Below are 27,934 nucleotides of genomic sequence, written 5' to 3' on the forward strand. Positions count from 1 at the left end.
CCCCACCTCAGCCTGGGGCAGAGACTTCAATACCATCTGCCAGGACTTCTCTGATAGGTCATCTGTGTAGGGCCAGGAGGGGATGGGACAGCAGTCAGCCCAACCCAATGCCAAGATTCTGCAACACCATCTGGGAAACAAATGACCAGAGATTGGCTGAGTTCAACCTACTGTCATAATACCTGGCTCTCTCTCCCTGATTCGTCCAAGCACAAATTACCAGTAAGACTTTTTTGGCCTTACACTTTGCCAAACTACTTTGGGCGTACCATTGGGCTTAGGTGAAATGGAAATTCTATGTGTTTTACATACCAACAGGTTCCCAAGGCAAAAAAAATTCATGCCAGTGGCAAAGAATATTCTTGTTTTCTGTCCACAGGCTGGTGAGTTTAGGATCTACCAGGATGCTTTCAACACAATTTAGAAGATGAACTGATAGCCAAGGCTAAGTAACTCATCCTTAGAGAACAAAAGTTCAAAATAAGAAAGGCTTTATTTTTAAGTCAAAACAAATAGCACAAATACACACCCAAATCCAAGTGAGAGAGGTCTCTGGGTTTTATAAAAGAGAAAGCTGCACTCAGGTGTCAATTAAAACCAGAGCCATTGAAGACATCCTCCCCACCCCACTCGTGGCAGCACCAACACAACCTGTGCTCCTCTAATAAGTTGCTCTGGGGGGACATGAATGTGAGGGTGCATGACAGGACTGAAGTGCTACACGGCAGAGTGGTAAGGGGGCAAAAGCTGGAAGAACCTTTTCTCCACTCCAACATGCTCTCCCTCTGTTGTGGGGAATTTAAGTAGTCCCCAGGTCACCATACAAACAACTTTAATGTCAAAGAACACTTTCGAAAGTCTAAAATAGATTCGAGTTTGTTACTAAAGTTATACAGGGAGGTCAGTGGGGGAAAATGATTTGTTTTCTCAAAAACTAGCTTTCACAGAGCAGCAGCCACTAAATCTAGGTACGTGTGCTTGCAGTAGAAAGAAAGAGACTGATCTTAGTAAAGGCTTGTCTTTTTCATGATGCGCAGGAACTCTTGCTCATTGACTTCTCCATCTCCATCTCGATCAGCTTCATCAATCATTTCCTGCATGGTAATAAGGATTCAGGTTAGATGAATTCCTAAACGAAACCAAAATATGACTAAACAATAGGCTTTCATAACACTACATGAATAGACAACTGTCCACTCAGTGCTTGCTTCCTGAAAAGTTAGGTGATGACCAAAGTCACAGTATGTCACACGTATCACCTGGAAGGGAGCTTGAAGATCATCTTGACTAGGGGGGGTTCCTAAAACCTGAAATAGTAAGTAAAATTGTATGTGTGTGCGTTTTCCTAGGAGCAGGGTCCATAGGTTTGTTATACTATCAAAAGAGATATTAAGAGGTCAGTGAAGGGACAAGAGAACACTAGTTTTTCTTCAAAGTGGTGCTCATATCAAAGAAAACGTAACTCAAAGAAGTCACATAGGGCTCCAAGCAGGAATTCTGAGTTCCCGTCTGATGCATTACAAACCTGCAGCTCCTCATCAGTGAGATTCTCACCCAACTCCTTGGCTACACGCTTTAGGTTTTTGAATGATATCTTCCCAGTTTCATCATCATCGAAGAGCTTGAAAGCTTTCAGGATTTCTTCCTTGGTGTCTTTCTCAGACTTAACAAGTAGAACATAAAACACATGAGTAGAGAACACTGAAGTGACTTGTGGCCTGTAGCCCCACGACTGCCTAACCCCTCTGCCCTGCCCCGACATCACCCCATGGTCGTGGTGATGGCCTTCATAAATAGGTCCTAGGTCACAGGGGATCAAACATCACCCAGGGTAGAAAAAAAAAGGACAAATCATTAAAATTATTACAAACCCAGAGGCTAAAAAGGAAATATACACGATTGCACTTAAACAATCTTTGTGTACAAACCAAAGAGAAATTGGATTTGTTTTAATATACAGGGGTCGAGGATGGAGTTAAAATTAGGGGAAATATCCTCTTTAAGCTGGTAGAGGAGGGATCCTCATGGCTGGGGGCAGAAGGTTGGAAACAGAGGGCTCTTTCACTTGTTATGAGATCACAGAGAGTTTCTGGGACTCCAAGGACTCCAACACAGGAAGGAAGCAAGATATCCAAGCGCTCAAACTCCAAATACTCCTGAATGGTAGCTCAAGATAGAACCCTTGGGAAGAGCAATTTGGAAACCAATCTTAAATGTGGGACAGCTTTACTAGGTGGTCACAGAATGTTAAGTTTCCTGATCTGTTAAGTCAGTCCACAAAGAAAAATATAGGTATGATTAGATGGTTTCAAAGCAACAGAATTACTAGAGGAGGAACAGACCTGTGCCCTGGGAGACACCCCTGAGACACTGACGGCAGTTACTCCTCCTCAGGCCAGGACACCATAGATGCGCCATGCTGAGGAGGGGCCAGGGGGCCAGCGGAAGAGCAGTGGTCCAATGAGAACATACTTCCTGGGTAGGATGGCACTCGGGGCTGAGGTGGACTGGTGGGGCGACATCTCATAGTCTCTCCTGACCCTAAGGATCCTTGAAAGGAGTGACACCTGAGAGACTACAGAGCCTGGGTGAATTCAACCTTGGAAGTGCTGACAGACCAAATCCCCAGCAGAGCAGAAAGCACAGCTGCTGAAGTAACCAGCCCCCAGCATAACAAATGGGAGAGGAAAGAGTTTTGAACTTTAAAGCATAGAGACTTTTCTGGTCAAAATGTAAGTCACTGTGATATTGTTGATGTTTACAGGTTTTCCTGCTGGAGGCTATCACACTAACATATTAGCTGGAAGAAAGGTAACAGAAAAAAGTGACAGCAGCAGTATAGTTTCACTACTTTACAGGGGGTAAAATGACTTTTCCTGTGACTTGGTGGCCTCGGAGTAAGCCAGGTAGAGCCCAGGCCTCCTAATTCTCAGTCACAAATACTATGCTTTATTAGCTCAACTCTCTACTTTGTATTAACTTCTCTTCAGTGACAACATTTTTATATCTAGATTCAGATTTGTCCACCCTTATGGATAGAAAAGCAGCTGATTATCTTAGCTAACTTACCATTTTTTGAGTCATCACAGTCAAAAAGTCACTAAAGTTCATTTTTCCTGTCCCCTCCTTATCGATTTCAGTTATCATTTTCTTGATCTCTTCTTTCTTGGGTTCAAAGCCCAGTGCCCTCATGGCCACCTACAATGAAAACAGGAGCATCTCAATATGCACGTCCAGACCCAGCAGGAGCAGAACACAACAGTGTTGAGAGCAGTAAGCCAGCATCCGCAGTCCTGTTAAGCTAATCAGCAAAACTATAACATTATGCAGATTGATATTTGCAACTGAGTCTTAATAACACGAGGTAAGTAGACAGGAAAAATAGCACAGTGCATCCTCCCCTCTTACTTTTTGCAGGGAAAAGAGGGCAAAATGGGTGGAATGGTCACAGGGAAAGAAGACAAAGGAGCAGAGGCAAGGCAAAGCAGCAGTGCAGCAGGGTCCAGGGCTTGCCTTCAGTTCCTTAACATCTATGGTCCCCGTCCCATCAGCATCGAAGAGATCGAAAGCTTCCCGGATTTCCTGCTTCTGCTCTTCAGTAAGCTCTGGCTTAGGACTCATCCTCTTTCGCTGGGCAGTTGATGCCATGTTTGCCTTCTTAAAGTTAGAGGCCTTTAGACATTTTACAAACACATAAGCACAATATCATGTAACACAGTTCATATTTTATATAAAATAGTGACAGACAACCATATCTATCTTAAGAACAGTTTATACCACCAAATTCCAAAGCTTTGCTTAACAGGAGAGGTAACAGAGTTCACTGGAAAGAACGGTGACTCTTTCCATGTACCTGTATCCCTCCCTCTTCTTTACTATTGTTTGTAAAAGCAAGTTGTTCTTCTGGACGTCTCGTATGGAAAATCACCCTGGAAGAGAGCTAGCCAAGTAGCTGACTGTGGATAACTGCACAGATAATCATCTCCCCCTGATTTGGGGGATCCGAATTCTAGAAATGTCCTTCAAACAACCACTCGCTTCCCTCTAAGTACTCTGTTTACTTCCTAGATTTGCGTAAATATCACTAAGTTGTTAAGATGTACATTCCGTCAATATCGAATAATAAAACTCAATCTACTCAGCATATCTGTGCCTTCTCTGAGAAGCTCAAAACGTCTCCTGAATGTCCCCGTATTTAAATTTTAAAATGCACGTTAACAAACATCATCAACCTTCCCCAGCTCTGTATGGAAACTTTGGCAGAGGGAGGCGGCCAGGGTCTGAGCGGGGTCGCGATCTGCGCGGAAGCAGAACCTTCTTTGTGCAGGGCCGTCCCCGAGGGGCCGGGGAAGGCCCGGGGCGCCCGACGTGGGCGCGGGGAGGACCCGGCTGGGGGCGACCGGGCAGCAGCGGCGAGTCCCGGGCCCAGCGGGCCTGCCGGCGGCCGTAGCCCACCCTTCCGAGGAAAAGCTCGGAGGAGGGCGCGGGCCGTGGGGGCGTCGGGGCCAGACCGGCGCCTGGGGAGGCTCATGCCCCCGCGCCGCCAGCACTCACCATGGCGGCCCGGCTCCGCGGCCTGTCGTTACGGCAACCGACGTACACCCAGAGTCGGCGCCGTTCCCAGCGGCCCGCGCGCGGTCGCAGGGCTGGGCGGGGTGGGGCTAAGCCGCCGGGCGGGGCGCTGCGGGCCGAGACCGGGGGACGGGCGGCGGCCAGGCCTCATTGGGCAGGAGCACGCCCGGGGCGCCGATTCGCCGAGCCGGCGCCGCGCCGAGCCAATCCCAGGGCGGAGGAGCGTCTGCAGACCCTCGGCTCCCGCGGGCGGGGCGGAGGCGGCGGCCGCGGGCGGCGGGAGCTCGGCGGGCGCAGGCTGCGGGCGCGCTGAGGCCGGCCGGGCGCGGCCCACGGACGGGTAAGGGCCGCCGCTGTGCGCGACCGGGCCCGAGGGCGAGGGGCGGCGGGCGCGCCTGTGCCGGGGCTTTCTGGGCTCGCCTAAGGCAGGCTGACCAGGGTCGGAGAAGACCGTGACCTTGCGTGTCGTGGGGGGGGGGGGGGGGGGGGACTACTCACGGGGGTACAGACACCCGGCGAAGGGAAGGGACGTGCCGAGCATTGTCACCGAGGTTTGCACGGCTGGCAGAACCCCAGTCCGCCGAAGCTCTTTCTCTGAGGGTGCCCCTTGGAGAGCACCCCCGTCCCCCAGGCCACATCCCAAGAGAGGATCGCTGACTTTTCGCCCCGCCTACAGCAGCCCAGGCGCCTGTGACTTTGAGGAGAGTGAGGGGGGTAGGAGCGAGCATGGGGGGAAGAAGGCGTCGAAATAAACTCTCTTTGTTACCCAAACACTCAGGTGGACAGGGAGGAACATTCCAGGCCCAGACACCCCCGTGAGCCGTCACCGAGAAGTTTGGAAGTGTGAGGCATGCTTGGAGAATGATAACGGGGGGGTGCGAGGGGAGGCCCTCAGCCAGCCCAGTGTAGGAGGGCTCTCAGCCCTTACCTGCCTCCACTCTAGCCATCCACGACACAGCTGAAGTTTCTCAAGCTGAGGAAGCCCTGAGGTTTTTATTAGCATCTGTCCAATGAAATGGTTCACTGACCTGCCCTTTGCCCTCTCGCCTTTGAGCATGAACCAGGTCCAGACCCTTTCGGTTCTACTCGACTCTCTGTTTCTGTCTGCACTCCATTAACCAGCTTCCAAGTTCTATCATTTCTCCCCCTCACATGTCAGTTTTGTCCTCTTTTCCACCTCTGCTGCTCCTCTCCCAATTCAGGCTTTTCACCAGCAGCCTCCCATCTCGTACAAGCTGAACTCCGCACCATCATCTGCAAGGCGAGGCATGACATGCCCCCTCCTCTCCCCTGAACGCTAGCTTCTTTGCTGGGCCTCACATGCACAGGCACACTCTTGTCTTAGAACTTCGGATCCAGCTGCCCGTCTGCTTGGTCCACTTGTTTCCCTTCTCCATGTCTTTGCTCCACTGTCACCTCAGTGAGCCACCCTTAGCACCCTGTTTAGCACTGCAGTCTCTAACACACTTAAGACCCACACCTTGCGCCACTTTTTTTCCCCCATAGTACTTATCACCTTCTAACCTACCATATATTCCACTTACTTATTTTGTTCTTTATTTCCCACACACTAGAAGGTAAGCTCAATGAGGGCAGGCATCTTTGCTTGGTTCATCTTAGCTGGCGTGGTGAGGTGCAGCATATTAAGTGCTCAATACATTTTGGCTGAATGACTGCTCATTTCCTGCTCCTCACCTGTCTCATCCACCCTGCTCCACCAGGTTAATCTTCCCAGTGAACAGCTCTGCTCAGGTCACCCCCATGCTCTTAAGCCTTCAGAGACTTCCCATGACCACAGAGTAAAGTCCTGACATTTGAGCCTGGCATCTGAGCCTCCTGCCCAGTTTTGCCCGAAGTCCTTCTAACTTCGTGTCCCTCCCTGACCTATTTTTCAGTCTGTGGGATGGCAGCCTGGCAGAGTAGAAGGAAGAACCACGAGTTCTTCCTTGGCCATTTCCCAGCTGTGTGACTTTGGGCAAGTTGCTTGACCTCTCTGAACCTCAGTTTCTCATCTGATGAATGAGACCAGTACTGTCTCCCACACCGATGCTTATGATTCCTAACTATGATTCTTAACAGAACAGCATACTCTTATGTAGAAGGACCTGACATTTAGCAGCTTTTCAAGCCGTATTTGTTCTTCTCTAATTTGCTTGTGTCATTCCCCCTTCCTGGCATGCCTAGAGCCTTAGACTTGGCTAAAACCCTTCCCCATGCTGCAGCCAGAGTGATCTTTCCTATCTTAACATTCACCACTACTCACCATTTCCAGGGGTTCCCCCATCTTCTCCTAACCTGATAACACAGCCTCTTCCTGTTCTCAACTTTGGTCCCAATGTTGCTTCACACTCACTGTGACACAACTTGTCACATAGTTGCCAGAACATACTGGCCATGTACCATCACCTCATCCTTGGAATAGCTTTCAGGACACCCACCCCCTCTGTTTGCCTCACTCCTTCCGAGCCCTGAGAACTCAGTTTAGGGATCGCCTTCTTGGACCAGGCATCCTGCTCTGGGTTTACCTTCATCAGAGCTCAAAGGCCCTCCTGCAGTTCTCTGCCAAGTCTGTCTCCCACACTAGATGGCAGGTCCCTGAAGGTCTGTGCTGTGTCTCATGCAGTTTTCACTTGTCAGTGGATGACAGTCAGTGACTTGTGAGTGTGAGAACACCTGAAGGAACGAGCTGACACACAGGGTTCCTTTATACGTTGCAGCTCCCCTTTTCCCCACTACAGCTTGTTTGAGCCCCACAGCAGCTCTGAGCTGGCAGGAAGGACTGCTGCCGTACACACAAGGCCTCTTAGACCAGCTGCAGCAGCACAGTTCAACCCGTATCCCACTCTAGGCTCTTTGCTGGCCTTCCAGGGGCTCGCCACCTCATGGGCCAAGACGAACATGGGGAAAAAGTATAAACCAGTGTGCAGAGGGTTGGAGTGGAAGCAGAAACAAGTGCTAAGGAAACAGCTAACCTGGCCTAGGTAGGGGGAGGAGGTTTCACAGAGATGACAGTTGAGCTAGACCTTGAAAGATGAGGAGGAGCTCACTGTGGAGGTGGGAGGGAAGATCCTCCAAGGGGAGGGAACAGCGTAAGCTAAATCTCACAGGCACGCTGAAGGGTTTTCTGGTGGCTGCTGCAGATTCAGAGCCAGGGCCTTTATGTGTCCTAAGAGTAAAAAGACAAGCGGAGAAAAGAAAGACTAATAGAAACACATGGACATCCCAGGTCTGTGAAAGGACAAGGTTGGGCTGATTGAATCCTTTGGGGAAGTGCATTTTGCCTTGAGTCCTGTTTGTGGCTCTCCTGCACAGACAGGCGTTGTCTGTCCACAGACTAGTGATGAGCTGGCAGGAGCCACGTCTCAGCTCCCCGCCCTGAACTCAGACAGGGCAGCAGTCAGGGCCCTGACTGCCTCAGTACGTGCCTCTGAGTCACTCTGCATTTACCCTTTCCAAAGCGCCTGATCTCCCACATTCTCAGAAGGGGGAACACTTGTCTCTATCTGGCTTGAAATGGACAGACTGTCCCTTTTGTGTCCAGGACTCAGTGGTTGGGAATGTGCTTCAGCAGGAAGGACATTGGGCTACTTGCTTTCCATGGCCTCCCTTTCGTCTTTGCTGAGCATCTTCTCATATGCTTATTGGCCATCTGTATGCTTCTTTGGAGAGGTGTCTGTTCAAGTCCTTAGCCCATGTTTTAATTAAGCTATTGGGTTTTTTCTTTTTACTATTTAGTTAAAGTTCCTAATATAGTTTGAAGAGTAACGTCTTATTAGATACACGGTTTGCAAATATTTTGTCCCATTCCATAACTGACTGAATTCCCTTCTTTTTTAAAGCTAGTATTCCATTTTGTTTTTCTATTCATCCATCAATGCACATTTGGGTTGCTTCCATTTTTTGGCTACTGTGAATGGTGCTGCCATGAACAAATAGTGGGCATACCAATATGTTTTCAAATCCCTGCTTTCAGTGTTTTGGCATATATATACCCAGAGGAGGGGTTCTGGTTTCTCTTCATCCTCATAAGTACTTGTTATTTTCTGTTTTGATGATGGCCATCCTAATGGATGTGAGGTGCATTGTGGTTTGGAATTGCATCTCCCTAGTATTAGTGATGATGGACCTTCTCATGTGCTCATTGGCCATTTGTAAAGATTGTCTTTTCTGGAGAATTGTCTATTCAGTTAGAACTATTCTTGGTCTTCACTTTAACCTGAGCATATATCACATGGGGGATTTAGGTTGGGGGACTTGCCAGTGGGATCAGACTCATTCCCTCAGCTAGTCCTGGGTACACCAGCCCCTAGAGACAACTCAAGTATCACCAAAATGCTTCTTTGGCTCAGAGTATTTACAAACTTTAAAATGACTTGTATGTAATTTGAGACAGTGTAGATTCCATTTTGTTTTTGTCTTTACAAGAGGCTGTTTGGCTGAGGATTACATGAGCGCTGTTTGAACAGTGGGGATCCTTGGGGGACAGGATGAGTTTCTGCCCTTAGAGGTTGAGGTAGGGGACCAGGTGTGCGGCTTCCTGCTTTTCTGGTGGTACAGTGGGCTATGGGATTGGCAGCTGTGCTATTTGACATTTCAGGAATGCAAAGAATACCTGCTCTGATTTCCTGGGGCTGCTCTAACAGATGCCCACAAACTCAGTGGCTAAAAACAACAGAAATTTCTCTCACAGGACGGGGGACCAGGAGCCAGAAATCAAGGTGTCTACAGGGCTGTGGGCCCTTTGGAGGCTCTAGGGGAGGCCATTTGCCACTCTTCCTCACCTCTTGCCACTTCTGGCAGCTCCAGGAGTCCTTGGCTTGTGACTACATCCCTCCACATGCCTCCTGCGCTTTCATTTCCTCTTGCTTCCCTCAGCATCAGGGGAAATTGCATAAGAACCCAGCAGTGGGTATTCATGAGCTCAGCACCATCAGAAAAATAACAAACCCACTTGCCCCCAGTGAGGCTCCTGTGTCTTAGATCGCGTCTGGATGTGTGTGGTGAAGCACAGAAGGAGGTCTGCCTGGGCGTGTACATACACTGTGTACCCATGAGTTCACTGGAAATGTGAGTGCCTGCTTTGTTCTAGGCAGTGTGCTTCATGCCGAGATACAGCAGCAACCACGACAGACAGAACTCCTGCATGCTCATTTGCTAGGCCTCTGTCCCCCATGGAAGCATGTCTTCTGTGAGGGTGAAAAGATGGCAGGGCCCCTTGCCAACACCAGGAGGATGATGGGATAGAAAGAGGGATGGGATAGGCATAGAACTATAAGCCAACTTTGCTTACTCATTATATGCATTCTGAAAAGGTCCCCAGAAAGTGAGATTTTGAAATGAATTGTTATGATAACTTTCATTATGATTTCAGAAATGTGTTTTCTCAAAATGGCCCCATCAGACACTGAGGATCCAAACATCCATTTTCAAGGACATTTCAACCTCCCACAAAATCATTGCCTGTAGGGACACATGACTCTGTGTGTGTGTGTGTCACAAAAGCAGTGGAACTATTATCAGAGCCATCACGGTGTTTGAGACCCCAGCAACACTGGCTGCCAGAGTGTTCTCTGAATCTAGCCTTTGATGAGAGTTAGACTCTTCTTTGTCATGGTTTTTACTGTCTCCAGATGTTAGGGGATACGTGACTTAAGTAAATTTACTACAACCAAGAAAACAGGTGCAACATCAAATATGTCATAACCCAAAATTGAATGACTCCTCTTTGAAATTCAGTGTTATGGGGGAGTGAAGAGAGGAGTGCATCCTAAGGGCCATCACCAAAGCTTCTCTTTAAACTACTCTCTGCTTAGTATCAGTGTGGGACTTCGTCAGCTGATGTGCTTTGCTGTGCTCTGTGTGTGAACTGCTTGGTCCCCGCCATACTCTGACCACTTCCTGAGGGTTTCTGATGGCCCCAGACACTCAGTTCTTTCACACGCCGTTGGGGTGGCTTACTGTCACCAAGGAGAGCCCGTCTCCTGCCGCAGTCCTCGCGTCCCATGTCCTGGCATGGTGGGGCTGAGCACTTAGGCCATTTTCCTGGTGAGGAAGCTGAGCTGCAATAAAGAGACACAACTTGGGCGGATTTCCCCAGCGTGTGATGAGGCAGCCCCAGAGCCCAGGACTCCCTAGGTCTGTGCCTTTCCCTCTGCACTGCTACAATCTAACGGTCAACACAAGGGACACAGGGAATAACTGAAGCACATGGAGTGCCATGGGAAAAGCTATGATGCCAAAGATGTTCTTTTTGTTATAACCGATGAATAAGGTTATTTAACATCCTCTCCTCCAAGCATGCAGTGAGCTGGAAGCCCAGCCTCGGGAGAGACAGCTGAGTGCCTGATCCGACAGCTACAGCTACGGTTCAGCTCTGAAAACTCAACCCAGGGGGTGGCATCCACACAAAACACTTAACAGCTGAAAGGTGTTTTGGATTGTACAATATAAATGTCTATCTCTACATTTGTCTTTAAGAAAAGTTCATCGCAAGCACGGCCATGCTTGGAGCTGAAATGGAACAAGCAGTTGGTGAGCCAATGAGAGACCAGGTCCCACAGACACATTTGACAGAAGACATTCCAAAAGTGAGTACTGACAGAAGAAAAGGCTAACCGAAACCAGATAAGGGGAAAGTCAAGCACATACATATCTGCAAGCCACTGATATTTCGCTGTGTGTTAAAAGTTATATTTGATACACTTATTAAATTCATCAGTGGGTTGAGTGTTGATTTTCTGTATACAATATATATCTTTAAGGTATCAGTTACTGCTGTGTAACAAAAAATGTCAGAATGTAGTGGCTTAAAACAGCACCCATTTCTTGGTTCATAATTCTGTGGTTTGGGCTGGGCCCAGCGGGGGGCTGGGGGGTCCCTGGGTGGTCTCCCTGGAGCTCATTCACAGAGCTGCAGACATGGAGACCCTCCTGAGGTGTGAGTTCTGAGTGGTCTCACTCACATACCTGGCAGTAACTGCTGGCCGTCAGCTGGGAACCTCAGTTTGCCTTCCTGTGGCCTCCAGCAGGCAAGATGGGGCTTCTGGGTAGAATGGTAGAAGCCTTCCCTGTGCGTACAGTGGCACTAACAAAGCCTCCTAAGGTCTAGTGTCACAAGCCTCAGAAAGGGCTTTGAGGAATTGTCAAGCCTCCTGGAGATTCTTCACATAAATCTGCAAAAGGTTTGGTTCAGTTTCACTTTTAACGAATGCCAAGAAATGTAGTCATGCCTCAGAAATGTAATCGCACCAAGGTAAAATGTGTTTGTATCAAATGTTAATAAATTAGAGATACCTAGGAGGTTCCTGTGGGCCACCAGATAACCCTAGTTTTGGTGTGCAGCTCAGAGTATAGCCTCCTCTGGGCCTCTGTATTTGAAGGCTAAACTGAGATTCTAGTGATCAGACAAAACAGCAGAGCCGCTCCCATCTGTACTTCTGATTTGTCTAAATGTTTACCGATACTCAGCAACCAACAAACAATCTAGATTTCAGTGGTTGTATCAGTGGTTGTTCCTTCTTGGCTGACTTTATAGGAAGTAAAAGTTATAAATTTAAACTATTAAAATAAAAGGAACACTTCCATCTTAACTTATATATGCCTCTGTGTAACACTTTGTGAAAACAGGGGCCCACAGCTAAAGACAAAGGAATATAGAAAAGATTGGAAGAAACCCTGTGGCCTAGACCATTCTTTTATCTTGAGATCATATTGCAATTAAAATTGTTTGTCTAGATGGCTTTCTTTCCTATTCTTAAAGCTCTAAGATGTCAGTTTTATAACTCTCCTCAGTAACCCATTTTGTTTCCAGTTTGGAGTTTTATTCTTACCTGTTAGTACATATTCCTTCTTGCCCACTGTGCCCACTTCCTCTGCACCATCTTTAATGGCCATGCAAAATAAGGGGTTATTTTACATAACCTCCTATCGCCACATAACATTATAGGTGTGATTAAAGACATGGTCCTGTCACACATCTGACTTCTCTGTGGTAAATGCCAGTTCACTTCTCATCATTACAAACTCTCTGAAAAGCAGTCATTGGCCCACTCACCCCAAGTCAGTATAATAAAAGAATCCACATCACTGTCGAAGAGAAAAACATGGATTGCTCACATATAAAATCATGAAATGAAATTATACTGGACATAACAGCAAGGTTATTTGATTTTTTTTAAATTAGACTGTCAACCTTGAAGCAACTGTAACTAGAGATGCCAGATAATATAAACAAGAGAGTCTGAAATCCTTTGGGATGCTATCAAAACATGTCTAGTTCTGACCTTCTTTGGGCTCAGCAAACTTAGTAAACCAAGAAGAATCAGTTTGGGAAGCAGAGACGCTCAGTTACACTAAAGAACTGCATTTGCCTGCATAGCCGGCCCAGTGAGGAGTGGTGGCAGGGAAGCAGTTGCCAAAAAGGGGATCTAATGGAGTTTGTGTATTTAATTTCCCTGTGCTCTGGGGATCTCTTAGAAATTTCAGTCAAGGTGCAAATTTATTTCACAGGATATGACTACAGGTGTATGGGAGTAATCGAAATAAAATGTAGACAAGGATGGGTTAAGAAGATAACTTGGGGTGGGGGGGAATAATGAGGCCAGTTGTCAGTGGATTACACATGTCTGAGCATATGATGCTAAAGCTACAGAGCCGTCTCCACATGGGACACCAGGTTGGGAGGCACGTATCTATAGAAGGACCCTGTTACCTTCTGTGTTTGCTGCATATCTCAGTTGTATAGGCATTTAAGGAGTAAGTAGGGTGTTTGTTTGTTATTTAATCAGGAACAGAATTTCCGTAAGGTCTTTAGTTTCCACAACCAACTTTGGTTTACGATACATGAGTTTAGGAAGAATGGGAATTTGTCATCTTAAGGAAGTCCAGATAACAGTTTCACAAAGACCTCAGAGAGGAGGGATATCACAGGTCCACCTTTAGGGACAATTGTAGCCAGCTTAATCAGTGTGCAACAGCCACAGTTTTTCACTGACTCCCTGGAGGCTCTGTTCTTCCATTATCTCCAGTTGCCAGAATTAGAATTTAGCCAGGAAAGTGCACATGTTGTGGACGCTGAAATGTAAACACCATAGCTCTTCCGTGATGCATCATCTTCCTTAGCACTTAGAGAAGCTCCAAGCTCTGGGCCTGGCTGATTAACAGCTCCCCAATCCCTGCCAAGAGATCCCATCAGAGGGCAACACAGCCTTAGATGGATATACTAAGGCCAGAAGGAGTTAGGTGACAACCCAGTGCCACACAGCCCAGCCCCATGGTGGTTGGGGAGGGAAAGGGGCTGACTTTCTCCTTCAAGTGTGGAGCCTGTGCTTGCTTCTTCTGTTTTAAATGCAGAAAGAAGTCAGTTGAGTGGGTGGCATGTGGTGGTGTGTTTTGCTTTGCTTTGCTTTGCTCTGCTTTGCCTTGGAAGTGCCTGGGGTATGTCGGGACCCACTTTTGGGTTTTTGTTAAGATTGTCCAGTTTTGATCATAGGTGGTTTAATTTCTTTCAGAGATGCCTCCTTTCCTTTCATTAAACACACAGCATGTATTGGGTCATCCAATGCAGCCAAAGTCTGTCTCAGTATCTTTGCTACCTCTCTTTGCCTCCTCTCCTCCAGGAGAAGGGGTTGCCACTGGTGATAGAACGGCAGAATTACATAAAGCTTCCAACTTGGCTGAAGAGTTTCAAACAAGCAAGCAAAGAAATGGACCTACTGTGACAGTGGCTCATGAGGCGTGAGTCTAGGCTCATTATAGCTTCCAGTTTTCACCACACCTGTACCCGCCACCATCCCTCTTTCTGCAGGCCAAGAAGTGCACAGTGATTGGAGGCTCTGGGTTCCTGGGGCAGCACATGGTGGAGCAATTGCTGGCAAGAGGCTACACTGTCAATGTATTTGATATGCGGCAAGGGTTCGACAACCCCCAGGTGCAGTTTTTTCTGGGCGACCTCTGCAGCCAACAGGTAATGGATCACCAAGCCTTGCTGTTTCCCCACAGGCCCACAGAGGGAACCCGCCAACCACTTCCCCAGCTCAGAGGCTAGCCAACTTGTTTCCAAAAACTCTTTTCTGATTGTGAAAAATGTTAAAGTTATAGGAAAGGATTTAACATGTACCCACATTCTTACTACTTAGAATGAATAGCAGTCGTCTCTGTCACTACTCCACTCTGCAGTGCTCAGTATGGAAACCAGTGAACCACTGGGTGTGGCTGGGTGCCACTAAAACTTCATTTACAAAGTTGTGCACAGGCTGTATTGTGCTGACTGCTGCTTCAGAGTATACACCAAAAGTACAATTGCTGGGTCTAATTTTTGTTTATTGAGGTGTAATTCACATTCTTAAACTTCACATTTTTAAAGTGCAAAATGCAGTGGCTGTTAGTATATTCACAAAGTTGTGCACTTGCCACCACTGTTTCATTCCAGAACGTTCCCATCACCCGGAAGAGCCCCAGGCCCTTTATCAGTCATTCTCCTTCTCCTTTCCTACCCTCCCAGCCCTTGGCACTCACTCATCTCCTGTCCCTGTGAATGTGCCTATTCTGGACATTTCGTTGAAGTGTAAATACGATATTTGTCCTTTAGTACTGTCTTTCATATACTATAATGTTTTCAAGCCTTACCCATGTCACAGAATATTAATATTTTGAATTTTAATAGATGTTGCCAAATCAGTGGACAAAGCTGCCATGTCAATTTTCTATTCACACCAGCAAGCGGGTTAGGATCCCCGGTGACCCACACCCACTGCCGATGCTCGTAGAGTTAGGTATTTGCTGTTGGGAAAGGTGTAAAATGATAGCTTGGCACTGCTTAGAGTCCCGCAGCCTCCCCACCCAGGCTGCCGGGCTCCGGGCCCTTCGTTCCGCCTCTTCTGCAAAGTGCTTGTTGCTGACCTTTGCCCATTTGTCTGGGGGCTTGTTTTCCTTATGGATCTGTAATCCCTTCCTGTTTGGGACGCCAGCCCTTTGCATGCTGTATATATGGTGAACGATTTCCCTCAGCTTGTCTCTGGGCTCTTATTCTTGGCCCATTCTTAACATTGTGTCATTTGCCATAGTTTTGTTATATGAATTTTAAGGCCACGGCTTCCCCTGCAACCCTGTCAAAGTGCAGGCCATTTTCTCTCCCACACTGCCCAGTCTTCTGGGCAACTGCCCTCACTCTGCCCTAAGCTCCCTCCAGCTTTGATGCCAGCAGACTGTCCATATCCCTGCACCCTGCGACAGCCACCACCATCCCTTCCCGGGCAACTCCATCTCGTTTCTTAGTGATCTGTGCTCACAGCCGGTGTGGGCTTCATCCTCATTGTCGGCAAGTCCAGTACTCGCAGAGATGACCCTGCCAATGCCGTCATCTCACCCCTCCTCAGCCTCCGTGTCTCTTCACTCCCTAGACCCATAAATGTGTCCTCTCTGTGATCTCTCTTGCACTCTGAGCACTACCAGTTCATGCCCTCGGAGGCCTCCACTGCACCAATGTTTTGAGCCCACCCAGACAACTGGCTATCTTGTACCATGTGCCATTCGTGTCCCCACCACCTTGCTTGCTTGTGTAGAAAGAGGGAATGAGAGTTGTTGCAAAGAATTGGCTCCTGGGATTGTGGAGTTGGTGAGTCTGAAACTTGCAGGGCAGGCTGGCAGGCCAGAAAGTCGCACCGGAGCTCATGCTGCAGTCCTGAGGCAGAACTCCTTACAGAAACCTCAGTCTTTGCTCTTAAGGCCTTTCACTGATTGGATGTATCACACTCAGATAATGGGGGATAATCTCCTTCACTTAAAGCCAACTGATGATAGAGTTAACCACAGCTCCAAACTGCCTTCACAGCAAAGCCTAGACTATTGTTGATGGAATAATGGGACAGGAGCCTAGCCAAGCAGACACATAAGCCTCCCCATTAGGCTGTACTTCCTGGCTATAAACCCAGCCCTGGTTAAATCCAGTTCCCCTCCTTGGGGTTTTCTGGGCAGGTGAATGGGGCTGAAGAAGAAAAACAAGCTTTTTGTCTCTTCATAGCCGTGGCCTTTGAGTGGCCCTGTGGTGCCTCCCGACTCCACATCACAGACCTGCCTGTGTCACACGCCTCTGCAGATACTCTAGGTGCCAAGTGGAGCCTTTCTCTTCCTCCCTACTCAGCAGTCCCGCTAAGGACGCTCCCACCCTTCTCTCCCACACCAGCAGCTTATCCTTCTACCAGACGGCAGCCATCTGCACACACAGCGACACCTTCCAGAAGCAGAGCGTCACGATGTGAGACCCCACACCTCTCTCCTGCTCAAAGCAGAGCTCAGAGAGCCCTTTGAGCCTGCTGCCTTTGACAGCTCCCTCCATTTGCCTGTGGAAGTGCTCCGGCTAGGTCTTCACCTACCATGCAGGCCATCCCACCCACTCATTTCTTCTGCCTCACCAATTCCCCCTACTCAGTCTCCTTATCTCTATAATTTCTAAACTTGCCAGGCTTCAGGGCTTATCTTTCTCCTGGTGATGTTAATATCTATCTATGATCATTTCTAGATCTTATTGATTAAGGTTTTTCAAAATGGTGACATGCTATCATTCCCTTTATTAGATCAAATCTCTGTACCTTATGCAGAATAAATGCTTGACTCTTTCCCTTTATTAACCAGTTTGCAGAAGGAATTCTTATTCTGACTGATCAAAGTGTCCCCTCCTTGGCCAGTGGGAGCCTCTTCAAGTTGGCTCTTGAGTCCTTTGTTTGCGTTGTTGCTTTTCTAATTGCAGTATAGTTGGTATACAATATTGTATCAACTTCAGGTGTACAACATAGTGATCTGCCGATTATCTACAATCTGAAATGCTCTCCACAATAAGTGCAGCTACCACCTGTCACCATATCGAGTTATTTCAATCTTACGGGCAGCTCCCAGTGCTATACCTTCATCCCCACAACTTTTTACTTTATAATTGGCAGTTTGTACCACTAGATAATCTTTTAACAGGACCCCAGGAGTCGTGGCTAGCTTCTCTACTTTCTGGTATGACAAGGTGTTCCCAGCTCGTCTTGTCTAATTCCTGCCGCAGATCTTTAATGAGCCATTGTTCTAGGGAGCTCTGGTTCCTGTGAGCAGTAAATTAGACATACCTGTTTTCAGTCCCTTCCAGGTTGCTGTGTTATATCTAGTTTCACAGAAAGGAATGCTCCTGTGTATTGGCTGTTTACACTGTCTTTCATGGTATGGGACTCTCCTGTGAGTTATGATTTGTATGTGTGAGCTCCTCTTCCCCAGGAGTTTTACCCTCAGGTGTGCCCCTCACCACCATGGGGCACAGAGGCACAGATGTTGCCTCTGTCTGGATCCCACAAGCTTCTTGTGTGCCAAGCCAGTTTTTGGGGGGACCAGTCAGTGGGGAGGGAATGATGAAAGGGACAATATGGTTTCTATCCGTGTTAACTGTAGAATTATAAAAGGGCAAGACACCTATGTGCCACTGATTGGAGACTGGGAGTGTGAGGAGGCTGTTTACTTGTCTCGAACTGGACTGATTGTTTTTTTGTCGCCATTTGCTTTTCCAGGATCTGTACCCAGCTCTAAAAGGTGTCAACACAGTTTTCCACTGTGCATCACCCCCACCATCCAGTAACAACAAGGAACTCTTTTATAGAGTGAATTACATTGGCACCAAGAATGTCATTGAAACTTGCAAAGAGGCTGGGGTTCAGGTAAGGGGAGAGCTGGAGGGAGTGCTGCCGGGGACTTGTGTGGGGAGCAGGGTTCTTCCTGCTGTCCTCCTGGGCCTAGCCAGGCTTGCTTCCTGAAGTGTTGTGCACATCCTGAACACTGAGCTCTAGCAACTGCTGGGCCAGTTTCGGCTGGGATATTCCGCCCATCTGAATAGACCATCTGAGGACCGTAGGGCTTCTTAGTCTTTGGTTAAAGAGCTACAGAATTTAGATACCGCTTCTGCTCTTTTATTGCGGCAATCCCTATGTATGTGTTGTATGCATGTATATACATACATACACTGTGGTGAATATATAAGTTTATATAAACAGTATTTACTGTTTTAACCATTTTTAAGTGTACAGTTCGGTGGCATTAAGTGCATTCACAGTTTGTACAACCATTCCCCCCATCCATTCCTCTCCAAAGCTTTTCTGTCTCCCCACACTGAAACTGTGTGCCCTTTAAACAACAGCTCCCTGTGTCCCCTTCCCCTCTGCTTCTGGTAACGGCTGTTCTCCTTTCTCTCTATGAATCTGACCACTCTAGGGATCTCACAGAAGTGGACTCAGACCCTATTTATACCTTTTGCATCTGGCTTACTCGACTAGCACAGTGTTCTCACGGTCCCTCCACGCTGGCGTGTGTGCCAGGACTTCCTTCTTTTTGTGGCTGAATAACATTCCATTGTGTTCCTCCACTCATCCATCCATGGACACTAGGTTGTTCCCACCTTTTTTATTGTGAATCTTACTGCTAAGAGCATGGGTGTGCATATAACTGCTCCAATCTCTACTTTCAATTATTTGGATAAATAGGCAGAAGTGAAATTCTTGTATCATATAGTAATTCTGTGTTTAGCCTTTTTAAAAAATCAGCATACTATTTTTCAGATCTTGCTTATATTTTTAAAGAAAAACTTTACTTTTAGCTAACAGAAACCTGTTACAACTTAGACCTGAATGGGTACACCTTTCCATCATGTTGTATGTTGCTGCATTGTTATAAATCCTTGTTCTCAGGATCACTTTTACAGGGCACCAGCCACTGGACAAAACAGCTCCCTCTCAGCCAAATACCCCACCTTCACAGTGCCATATGCCATAGGTGCTGTGTGAATGAGAGAAAAGACAGAAGTGAGGCAGAGGGTTTCTCTCCCGACAACCCCTAGGTTATCAGCCAGCCCCTGGCATTGTCAGCTGGTCCGGCAAGAATAGCAGAGAAGGAGCTCTTCTGGGCTTACCCCCAGAAAAGCTCGATTATAGAACGGCGACCCCTTACACTTTGCCCTGCAGTTGTCACTTGATTGGCTGTTTGTTGGGTAACCAGGAGTTACTAACGTCACTTAACAGGTGAGGAACCAGATTTAGAGGGCTAAGTGATGTCTCTTTGCTAGTAAATGACAGAGATGGGACTCGAATCAGACCCTCCGATGCCACATCCCAAGCGCCTTCCCCTCTACTGTGTCCGTATGACTGGAAGTCTGAATTATACTGCTGCCTTGCTGAAAGTGGAACATCCCAGGCATCCAGAAAGGATTCCAGAGTGATTTAGCACCCATCCTCCAGAACAGGGGTCAAGTAACAACATTACTGGGAGAGTTGAAGCCCCATGTGTACCTATCCTCCATGCTATTGGGTCCATCCCCACCCATGAGAAACCGCTGTTCGGAATCTGGGTTTGCTGCGTGTGTGGCCAGCATAAGGTATTGGTTTGCATGTTAAAAAATTCATAAAAAATGATACCATGTCGAGTATATCTTCTTGCAGCTTGCTTTTTTCCCCAACAGCATGTTTTTGGTATTTTTCCATCTTGATGCATGTAGTTCTGGCATAGTCACTGAAGTGACAGAACAGCTTAGTGGGTACCAACAGTGCAGAAAATGTTTTCTGTGTTGTGTTTAGAGAACGTTTCCCTGCACTGAGATAAAAGATTGTTTAATGTGGTTTTTTTTCCCCCAAAGGTTTAAAGTGTTACTTCCCACACTTCAGTCTTTACCAAGAATTTGTCTGTATATGGGCTGAGGTAGACATTGAGTGTTTTCTTGTTCAGCACCATTTACTGTGCGATCCAGCCTTTCCCGACTGCTTAGCACCCTACCCAGCACGTCTCAGACGTTGGCGCCCTTCTTGGGTCTCTTCCTGGCTCTTTCCTCCACTCCACTGGTTTCCATCTCTGCCCATGCCATCGTGTTCTGCCTCAATTAAGCAAACTGTAGGATGCATCTCAGTATCTGGTAGGATAAGTTACCCCCAAACCACATTCTTCAGAATTTGCTTGGCTGTTCTTAGCTCTTTGTTTGTCCATATACTTTTTAGAAAACTCAGCTTGCCAAGTTCCTTGATAAAGCCTATTGGAATTGTTACTGTAATTGCATCAAACTTAAAGGTAATTTGGGAGAAAATTGACATTTTTTCCAATATTAAGTCTTCCTATCCACAAATACATAACCTCTATTTAATCTCTTTTTAATGCTTTTCAGTAGAGTTTTACACTTCATAAAGATTTTGCACATCCTTTAAATTTATTCCTATGTACCTTTTTTTGGTTATTGAAATAATATCTTTCATATTTCATTTTTAATTGCTAATACATAGGAATAGAGCCATTTTTGTATATTGATTTTGTGCTCAGCAACTTTGCTGAACTCTAATGTTTTCTGTATATTTATAGTGTTTCTACATAGACATTTCCAATATCTGTGAATAGGGATAGTTTTGTTTCTTCTTTTCAAATAATTATACCTTGTTGTTCACCTTACCCCGCCATGCTGACTTGGACTTCCAGTGCAATTTTGGGTAAAGACGGTAAAGGTAGAATTTGAGCTAGTGGTGTTCAGTGCTGGATGGGCTGCCCTCGGCAGAGGGCTACAAGCTGGGAACCCTCATAAGAGAGCATCTTCCTTTTAAATAGCATTTCTCAAGTGGGCACATAGGTGTGCATGTGTGTACGTGTGGGTGTGCTGACAGGCCATGGTGGGTATCAGAATCCCCAGGGCTCTTTTTCAGATAGACATCTCCCTCAAAGTCTGTGGGCTGTTCTTCCCCACGGAGATTCACTCCCACAGTGGGAGCCCATGAATAATGGAGGTCTATTCTGTCCCTCAGTTGTGATAGGGGAGGGAAAAAAAGTGAAATCCTCTGTTTCAGAATGTGGTACCATAGTGTGTCTCAAGTCTACATAGATCAAAATATGGTGGCTTTTGGTTTCTCTTTTAAGAAGGCCTGAAAAGGGAAGGCGTTGCAGTAAATAATTCTCATGGCACGTAGCACTCAGAGGTCGTGAACAGGCACCATTTAATTTGCTTTCATTCGTGATCATCAGTGTTTAAATAGTGATCATTCCTGACTCATATTTTTGTAAATCTTCCTTTCTTCTCTATTAGAAACTCATTTTAACCAGCAGTGCCAGTGTCATCTTTGAGGGCATCGACATCAAGAATGGCACCGAAGACCTCCCTTATGCCAAGAAACCCATTGACTACTACACAGAGACCAAGATCCTACAGGAGAGAGTACGTACCTGAGAACTGGTTGAGTGATTGACAAGCGAGGCCCATGAACATCTGAAGGGTTTAGGTTCTTAAGAGAAAATGTTTATGAGCATATGAAGTTAGTATTCTGTGGCCTAAGTACACCTGGGAAGAAAAATTTGTGGATGAAATTCACTTTTAAAAATAATAACCGTATAGCTTCATGTGGCCAGACATTGCTGTAACCATTCATAGGAACCACCTCATTTAAACCTCATAGTGGCCCCGTAAGGGGAGGACTGCTGTGTCACCAGGTTACAGCTGAGGACAGTTAATGCATGGCGATGTAGAACCATCCTGATGCCATATAGCTAGCAGGTGGCTGACCCCAGACAGTGTAACTCTGGAGTCTGCGCTCCACCTCTGTGCCGTGCAGGCAGGGGTACTCATTTGTGATAGAAGTTGGAAATCAGAGGCAATTTATGGTATCCAGAGTATGCGGGCAGAACTCCACCTACCACACTGAGCATATTTTCATTTGAGCAGCACTCCTGCCCCTGCTCCCTTTTTGTTAAGTTAAACAATGGAAGGATCTTGCCTTAAGGAAAAGTACTTTAACACTTGGCACACCTGCCTCACACAGGGGCACCTGGTTTGGTGGCAGTCTGGGTTGAGTGACAAGCACCAAGCCTTTGGGCTCTGAGGCTCGCTCTGGGGACCCTGACAGCAGCTGGCTCCAGGGCTAGTGTCAAGGGAGGACATGACCTTGAGGCTATTACCTCAGCTGAAAGCCATGGGTGCTCATGGCCAGCTCGCTCGGTAGCTGGGAGTTCCCCTCTCCCGTGGGTTGACAGCATATCACAACCACTGATATTTTCTTTCACAGCCAGTATATATCAAACCAGAACTGGCCTGAGTACCCCCGTGTTGCCCAAGAGCCAGCTGCCTCCCGTCTGTTTGCTATTACTCCAGTTCGGGAAGTCCCAGAGGAACTCCTGTGCAGGGAGGCTCCAGGGCCTCCCAGTCCAGGTGTGGAGGTCCGGCCTTTGGCTCTGCCACCCTGCTCCTTAGAGCACAGAGCTCCCGCCTGCTCAGGCGTGCCCCGAGGGGCAGCGGACCTTCCTCTGCACACTGCACTCTCATCCACAGTGCCTGGGACTCCCACCATTTGTGCTCAGGTGCTCCAAACAGCAGCCATGGCTTAGACCGTCAGTATCACCCCAGCATGCCTTTGGGTCCCCAACAGGAAATGAGCAGAGCTGTAACACCTGCGTCAGTGACCCTCCTGGAGCCTCGGATCAGCTGCTGGCACACAGCCCCCCACAGCTGGCTTTCAGACCTCCCGACTGATGACAAATGGAGTGCTGTGTTGATCAAGACCCCTTCAACTCTGTTCTCTTTAGCAACAGAGTTGAACCTTGGTAGAGGGCATTCAAAGGCTTAGCCATTTCCTGCACTGCCATGGGGACCAGAGCCCTCGCAGGGGAGCCAGAGCAGCTCTGGGCATCGGTCACAAGGCCACTGCATTGCCGCTATAAATGCAATCAAGTAGGGTGAACTTGCTCGGACCAAAACACTAGAGTTCTGCCGCCACAGAGTAGAAACCCTAGGCAGGGCAATAGAAGGGGCGCCCACAGCCCCCTTACCGGGCCGGTCAGCCCCGGTGGGTGGGGGCCGTCTCATTTTGTTGGCACTCAGCTGCATCAGGGTAGGTACTTTCATGGCCCCCATCTTTACCAGTAACAACAAATCATTTGGGAAGTTTACTTTGGAAGCAAAACCCATTTCTCTGTACTTCAAGCCCTAAAGTTCTAGTTTGTCCATTCAGCCACAGCAGAACACATCTTTTCTCTCTTCCTGAAAGTGGGTGATAGGAATAATGGCTTCCACTTCTTGAGTGGTTAATAGGAGTTAGACACTGCTCCGAGCACTGCATCTGAATCGGCCCACCTCTGTAGCGCTCCAGTCGCTGCCCTTCTTTGTCCGGACCCTCCACCTTCCTGGTCCCTTCCTCCTGGCCTTCCTGGGTTCATCAGAGGCCCTTCCTAGGAGGTAGTACTCAGAGCCACCCGGAGCAGCCCGGGACGGGTGGGAACATGCAGTCAGCACATGGAGCTTCAGGCAGGAGCCCCGCCGACGGCAGCAGCCTCCCTGGAGGCTCACGGCTAACCCAGTAACTGGAACCCTCAGATCTCTGGCTTGAACTGCTGCCAAGGCTCACCTTCCCCCGGCTCTATGTGTGCGTTTTAATCTTTGAACCCAAACCCAGGCCTTTCTCTTTGATCTTACTGGTTTTGACCCAGCTGTCTCTACCGTATTTTTTTATTGTATTGGGGGGTGGGGGGGATGGAGCCTGGGGATGCGGGTGGTGTCTGTGGCCCCTGTGGGAGATGCTGCTTCTCCTCTGTAGTACATCTGCCATGGACACGCTCCGTGTGCTCTCCTACAGGCAGTGCTGGGTGCCAATGATCCTGACAGGAACTTCTTAACCACAGCCATCCGCCCTCATGGCATTTTTGGCCCAAGGGACCCGCAGTTGGTCCCCATCCTCATCGAAGCGGCCAGGAAAGGCAAGATGAAGTTTGTGATTGGGTAAGTCAGGCCACCGTTGCTCTTCTCCGTGACCTCCTGAGCCTGCCATAACAAGGGTCAATCACGGTCGCTCTTTTCTTATGTGGCTTCCTCTACTGCCCTCTGGTTCATTTCCTGGGGCTGCCACAATAGATGACCACACAGTGGGGGGCTTAAAATAACAGAAATGAATTCTCTCCCAGTTCACGAAGCCAGAAGGCTGAGATCCAGGTGTGGGCAGGGCTGGTTCCTTCAGGAGACTTGGAGGGAGAATCGGTTCAGCCTTTCCCAGCCTTGGGTGGTGGCCACCAGTCCTAGGCTTTCCTTGGCCTATAGACACATTACTCCAGTCTCTGCCTCCGTCTTCACACGACCTTCTTCTATCCAGGCATCTGTGTCCAAATTGCCCTCTTATAAGGGTTTAGGGCCCACTCTACTCCAGGATGACCTAATCTTAACTTGATTACTTCTTCAAAGACCCTATTTCCAAATAAGGCCACATTCATAGGTCCCAGGGGGAACATACATTTTGGGAGGATACTATTAAGCCTGGTCCATCCTCTCGGATAGGCTGGGAAACTATGTGTCCTTGTTTGGAAATGGAGGGAACAGGCTCAGAGGGGCAAGTCTGCCCACAGGCCAAGGCAAGTGGAACAGTGACATTGCCCCTAGGGGGAAGCGCCAGCGGAAGGGCCTCTGCACACGGGGACAGTTTGGCCCTCTCCCCAGTGTAGCTTCTCCACGTTCCTTTACTTTTGCCCCTTTCTTTCCCCCTCCTCTCCCTGTGCCTTGCCACCTTGCCTTCCTGCCTCTCGCTCCACCTCCCTGCTGCCCTAATGTTAGAAAATGTGAGGCCAAAGACAGGCACTGCCCCAGAGGATTCTGGAGGGAGTTGAAGAGCTGCTGTACAAATAGGAGCCCACGGCAGATGGCCTCAGTGGTGGCCACACTGGGATGGGGCCGGCAAGGCACCAGGCTTTCAGATGCATTGGTTGGCCCTTACATGTCCTGCTGTCCCTACAGACCCAGGAGCCCCGGTCCATTGCTCTTCTTCAACTATTACAGATGTCTAGGTGTGCCAGGGGCTGACACTGCCAAGGCAGATGGCAGCTGTTCTACAGGTAGCAACCTCTCAAATGCTGAGACCTGAGAGCAGCCCTGAGTCCATATGTAGGGGCTCTGCAGGGTGTGCAGCTGAGTGCTATCAGCCCAGTGGAACCATGCCCTGTATGCCCACAGGAATGGGGAGAACTTGGTGGACTTCACCTTTGTGGAGAACGTGGTCCATGGACACATCCTGGCTGCAGAGCGCCTCGCCCAAGACACAGCCTTGGGGGGGAAGGTAAGGTGCCTGTTCCTCCTGGCTCGGCAGCAACTGGCCTACCGCATTCTTCCCCTGCATGTTTGCCCATCTTTGGATTTCTTTTCCCTGTGATTGGATTCTCTGGCAAGTTGCCTCCATGACCCTGCATCCTGTTGCACCTACTTTAGGATCCCATTGGGCCAAGGTTGAGCCCCTTGGGTAGGGAGCTGAGTGTCACCACAGTGTGTTATCTCAGTACCACACATTGCTTGGGGCAGGCAAAATATGGAGCCAGTGAGCTCAGATTGAACAGAAATTCAGGACACAGTGCTCCATGTAATATGACCTGGCTGCCAGCCAAGGGTGCCACTGGATACTCGAGACAGTCCCACATGCCCTAAGTGCAGTACTTGTTACTCACTCTCCCAATCATTCCAGAAGTCTCCTTTCTTTTCCCTCATCACCCACCCATGCTCATGCCTCTCATCCCTTTGGAGAGGGAGATGCCAGTGGGCAGGATGGACATGGGAGAGGTCAGCTCTCACAGACATGGGAGAGCGCACGCTGCCCCCTCACCCTTTCCTCCTGCTCCTATGGCCCCCATCTTCCTGGTTTCCATGACCTTTGGAATCTCCCGTACTTGGGCCTCATGTTTTCCTCCCGGACCTCTGCCATTTTCCTACTCATATAACTCTTAGGGTGGCAGGTAGGGTTGGTATGGCTTTGGTTTTGGCCAACCACAGTACATTTGAGAAATGTAATAGGACCCGTTCACTGCATCTGAACATAAGTTTTACCATGATTAACACAGTTATTCAATTAACAAACATACCTTCCAGGGTATACTCTGAGCTTCACTTAAAATCCTGGCCGATAGGTAAAGCTTGCATCGCCTTCCCTCTCTACACCTGAAAGCTGCCCCTAGATGAGAATCCAAAAGGTGTCTCTGCCACTGGCTGACATTGGCAGATTTGAGGACCACGTGAAATGCTGCAGTTCGTGTGGGCTGAATATCCCCTGTACTTCTGAGCTGGAGCAGGCAAGGAACAGCCACTGATTTCCCAAAATATTGGACCTGGCTAAGCCAGCAGCTTGTGACTAAGCTCCACACACTGATTGTGGACCTCTCCCTCCAGCGGGGAGAAGCTTCTAACTTGTTGTTCTCTCTCCAGGCTTTTCACATCACCAATGACGAACCCATCCCTTTCTGGACATTCTTGTCCCGTATCCTGACAGGCCTCAATTATGAGGCCCCCAAGTACCACATCCCGTACTGGGTGGCCTACTATCTGGCCCTCCTGCTGTCTCTCCTGGTGACCGTGATCAGTCCTATCATTCATCTCCAGCCCACTTTCACGCCAATGCGAGTTGCACTGTCTGGTACATTCCACTATTACAGCTGTGAGAGAGCCAAAAAGGTCATGGGCTACCAGCCACCGGTCACCATGGATGATGCCGTGGAAAGGACTCTGCAGAGCTTTCACCACCTGCGAAAAGTCGAGTGAGGCACTGCAGAGACTGGCCTGCTCCATGCAGTCCTGGCTGAGAGCTCACCCCTCTGTGGACCAATAAACTGACCTAGTGAGTTTCTTCTGAGCTTAGGTCTCCTGCGAGTTTTTTATGTACAATATCATGTCATCTGCAAACAGTGACAGTTTAACTTCTTTACCAATCTGGATGCCTTGTATTTCTTTGTTTTGTCTGACTGCTGTGCCTACGACCCCCAGAACTATGTTGAATAACAGTGGGGAGAGCGGGCATCCCTGTCTTGTTCCCGATCTTAGAGGAAAAGCTTTCAGCTTCTCGCTGTTCAGTATGATGTTGGCTGTGGGTTTATCATATATGGCCTTTATTATGTTGAGGTACTTGCCCTCTATACCTGTTTTGTTGAGAGTTTTTATCATGAATGCATACTGAATTTTGTGAAATGCTTTTTCAGCATCTATGGAGATGATCATGTGGTTTTTGTCCTTCTTTTTGTTGATGTGGTGGATGATGTTGATGGATTTTCGAATGTTGTACCATCCTTGCATCCCTGGGATGAATCCCACTCGATCATGGTGTCTGAACCTCTTGATGTATTTTTGAATATGGTTTGCTAATACTTTGTTAAGTATTTTTGGATCTATGTTCATCAGGGGTATTGGTCTGTAATTTTCTCTTTTGTGGGGTCTTTGCCTGGTTTTGGTATTAGAGTGATGCTGGCTTCATAGAATGAGTTTGGGAGTATTCCCTCTTTTGTATTTTTTAGAAAACTTTAAGGAAGATGAGTATTATGTCTTCTCTGTATGTCTGATAAAATTCAACGGTGAATCCATCTGGCCCAGGGG

The 27,934-nt window shown here is 48.1% G+C and overlaps 2 protein-coding genes across 3 annotated transcripts; one reads left to right on the forward strand and one right to left on the reverse strand.

Moving 5' to 3' along the window:
- Positions 1-474: 474 nt before the first annotated feature.
- CETN2 (centrin 2) lies at positions 475-4,704 on the reverse strand. 2 transcript variants are annotated; one of them, XM_037025067.2, is made up of 5 exons: positions 4,555-4,704; positions 3,514-3,672; positions 3,070-3,198; positions 1,526-1,663; positions 475-1,094 (listed from the first exon to the last, which is right to left on the reverse strand). In XM_037025067.2, exons 1-5 carry the CDS (start codon positions 4,555-4,557, stop codon positions 1,005-1,007), a joined length of 519 nt encoding a protein of 172 aa, XP_036880962.2. In that variant the 5' UTR covers positions 4,558-4,704; the 3' UTR covers positions 475-1,004. The 2 variants fall into 2 exon arrangements, with proteins under 2 accessions (XP_036880962.2, XP_073084181.1); XM_073228080.1 differs by lacking the exon at positions 4,555-4,704 and adding an exon at positions 4,233-4,363.
- A 68-nt stretch (positions 4,705-4,772) lies between these two features.
- NSDHL (NAD(P) dependent 3-beta-hydroxysteroid dehydrogenase NSDHL) lies at positions 4,773-27,200 on the forward strand. The gene is made up of 8 exons (XM_037025066.2): positions 4,773-4,912; positions 11,050-11,159; positions 14,378-14,536; positions 18,111-18,257; positions 21,644-21,772; positions 24,180-24,322; positions 25,541-25,643; positions 26,777-27,200. Exons 2-8 carry the CDS (start codon positions 11,073-11,075, stop codon positions 27,107-27,109), a joined length of 1,101 nt encoding a protein of 366 aa, XP_036880961.1. The 5' UTR covers positions 4,773-4,912; positions 11,050-11,072; the 3' UTR covers positions 27,110-27,200.
- Positions 27,201-27,934: the final 734 nt, after the last annotated feature.

Source organism: Manis javanica, chromosome X (assembly GCF_040802235.1).
Source record: "Manis javanica isolate MJ-LG chromosome X, MJ_LKY, whole genome shotgun sequence".
In the NCBI taxonomy this organism is placed as follows: domain Eukaryota; kingdom Metazoa; phylum Chordata; class Mammalia; order Pholidota; family Manidae; genus Manis; species Manis javanica.

Coding starts and splice junctions, on each gene's coding strand:
- CETN2 (XM_037025067.2), bottom strand. Junction 3,199..3,513: donor TAGATGTTAAGGAACTGAAG/GCAAGCCCTGGA, acceptor TTTTCATTGTAG/GTGGCCATGAGGGCACTGGG. Junction 1,095..1,525: donor TCACTGATGAGGAGCTGCAG/GTTTGTAATGCA, acceptor ATTACCATGCAG/GAAATGATTGATGAAGCTGA.
- NSDHL (XM_037025066.2), top strand. CDS start 11,073: ATGCTTGGAGCTGAAATGGAACAAGCAGTTGGTGAGCCAATGAGAGAC. Junction 11,160..14,377: donor TGACAGAAGACATTCCAAAA/GTGAGTACTGAC, acceptor CTCTTTCTGCAG/GCCAAGAAGTGCACAGTGAT. Junction 25,644..26,776: donor ACACAGCCTTGGGGGGGAAG/GTAAGGTGCCTG, acceptor TTCTCTCTCCAG/GCTTTTCACATCACCAATGA.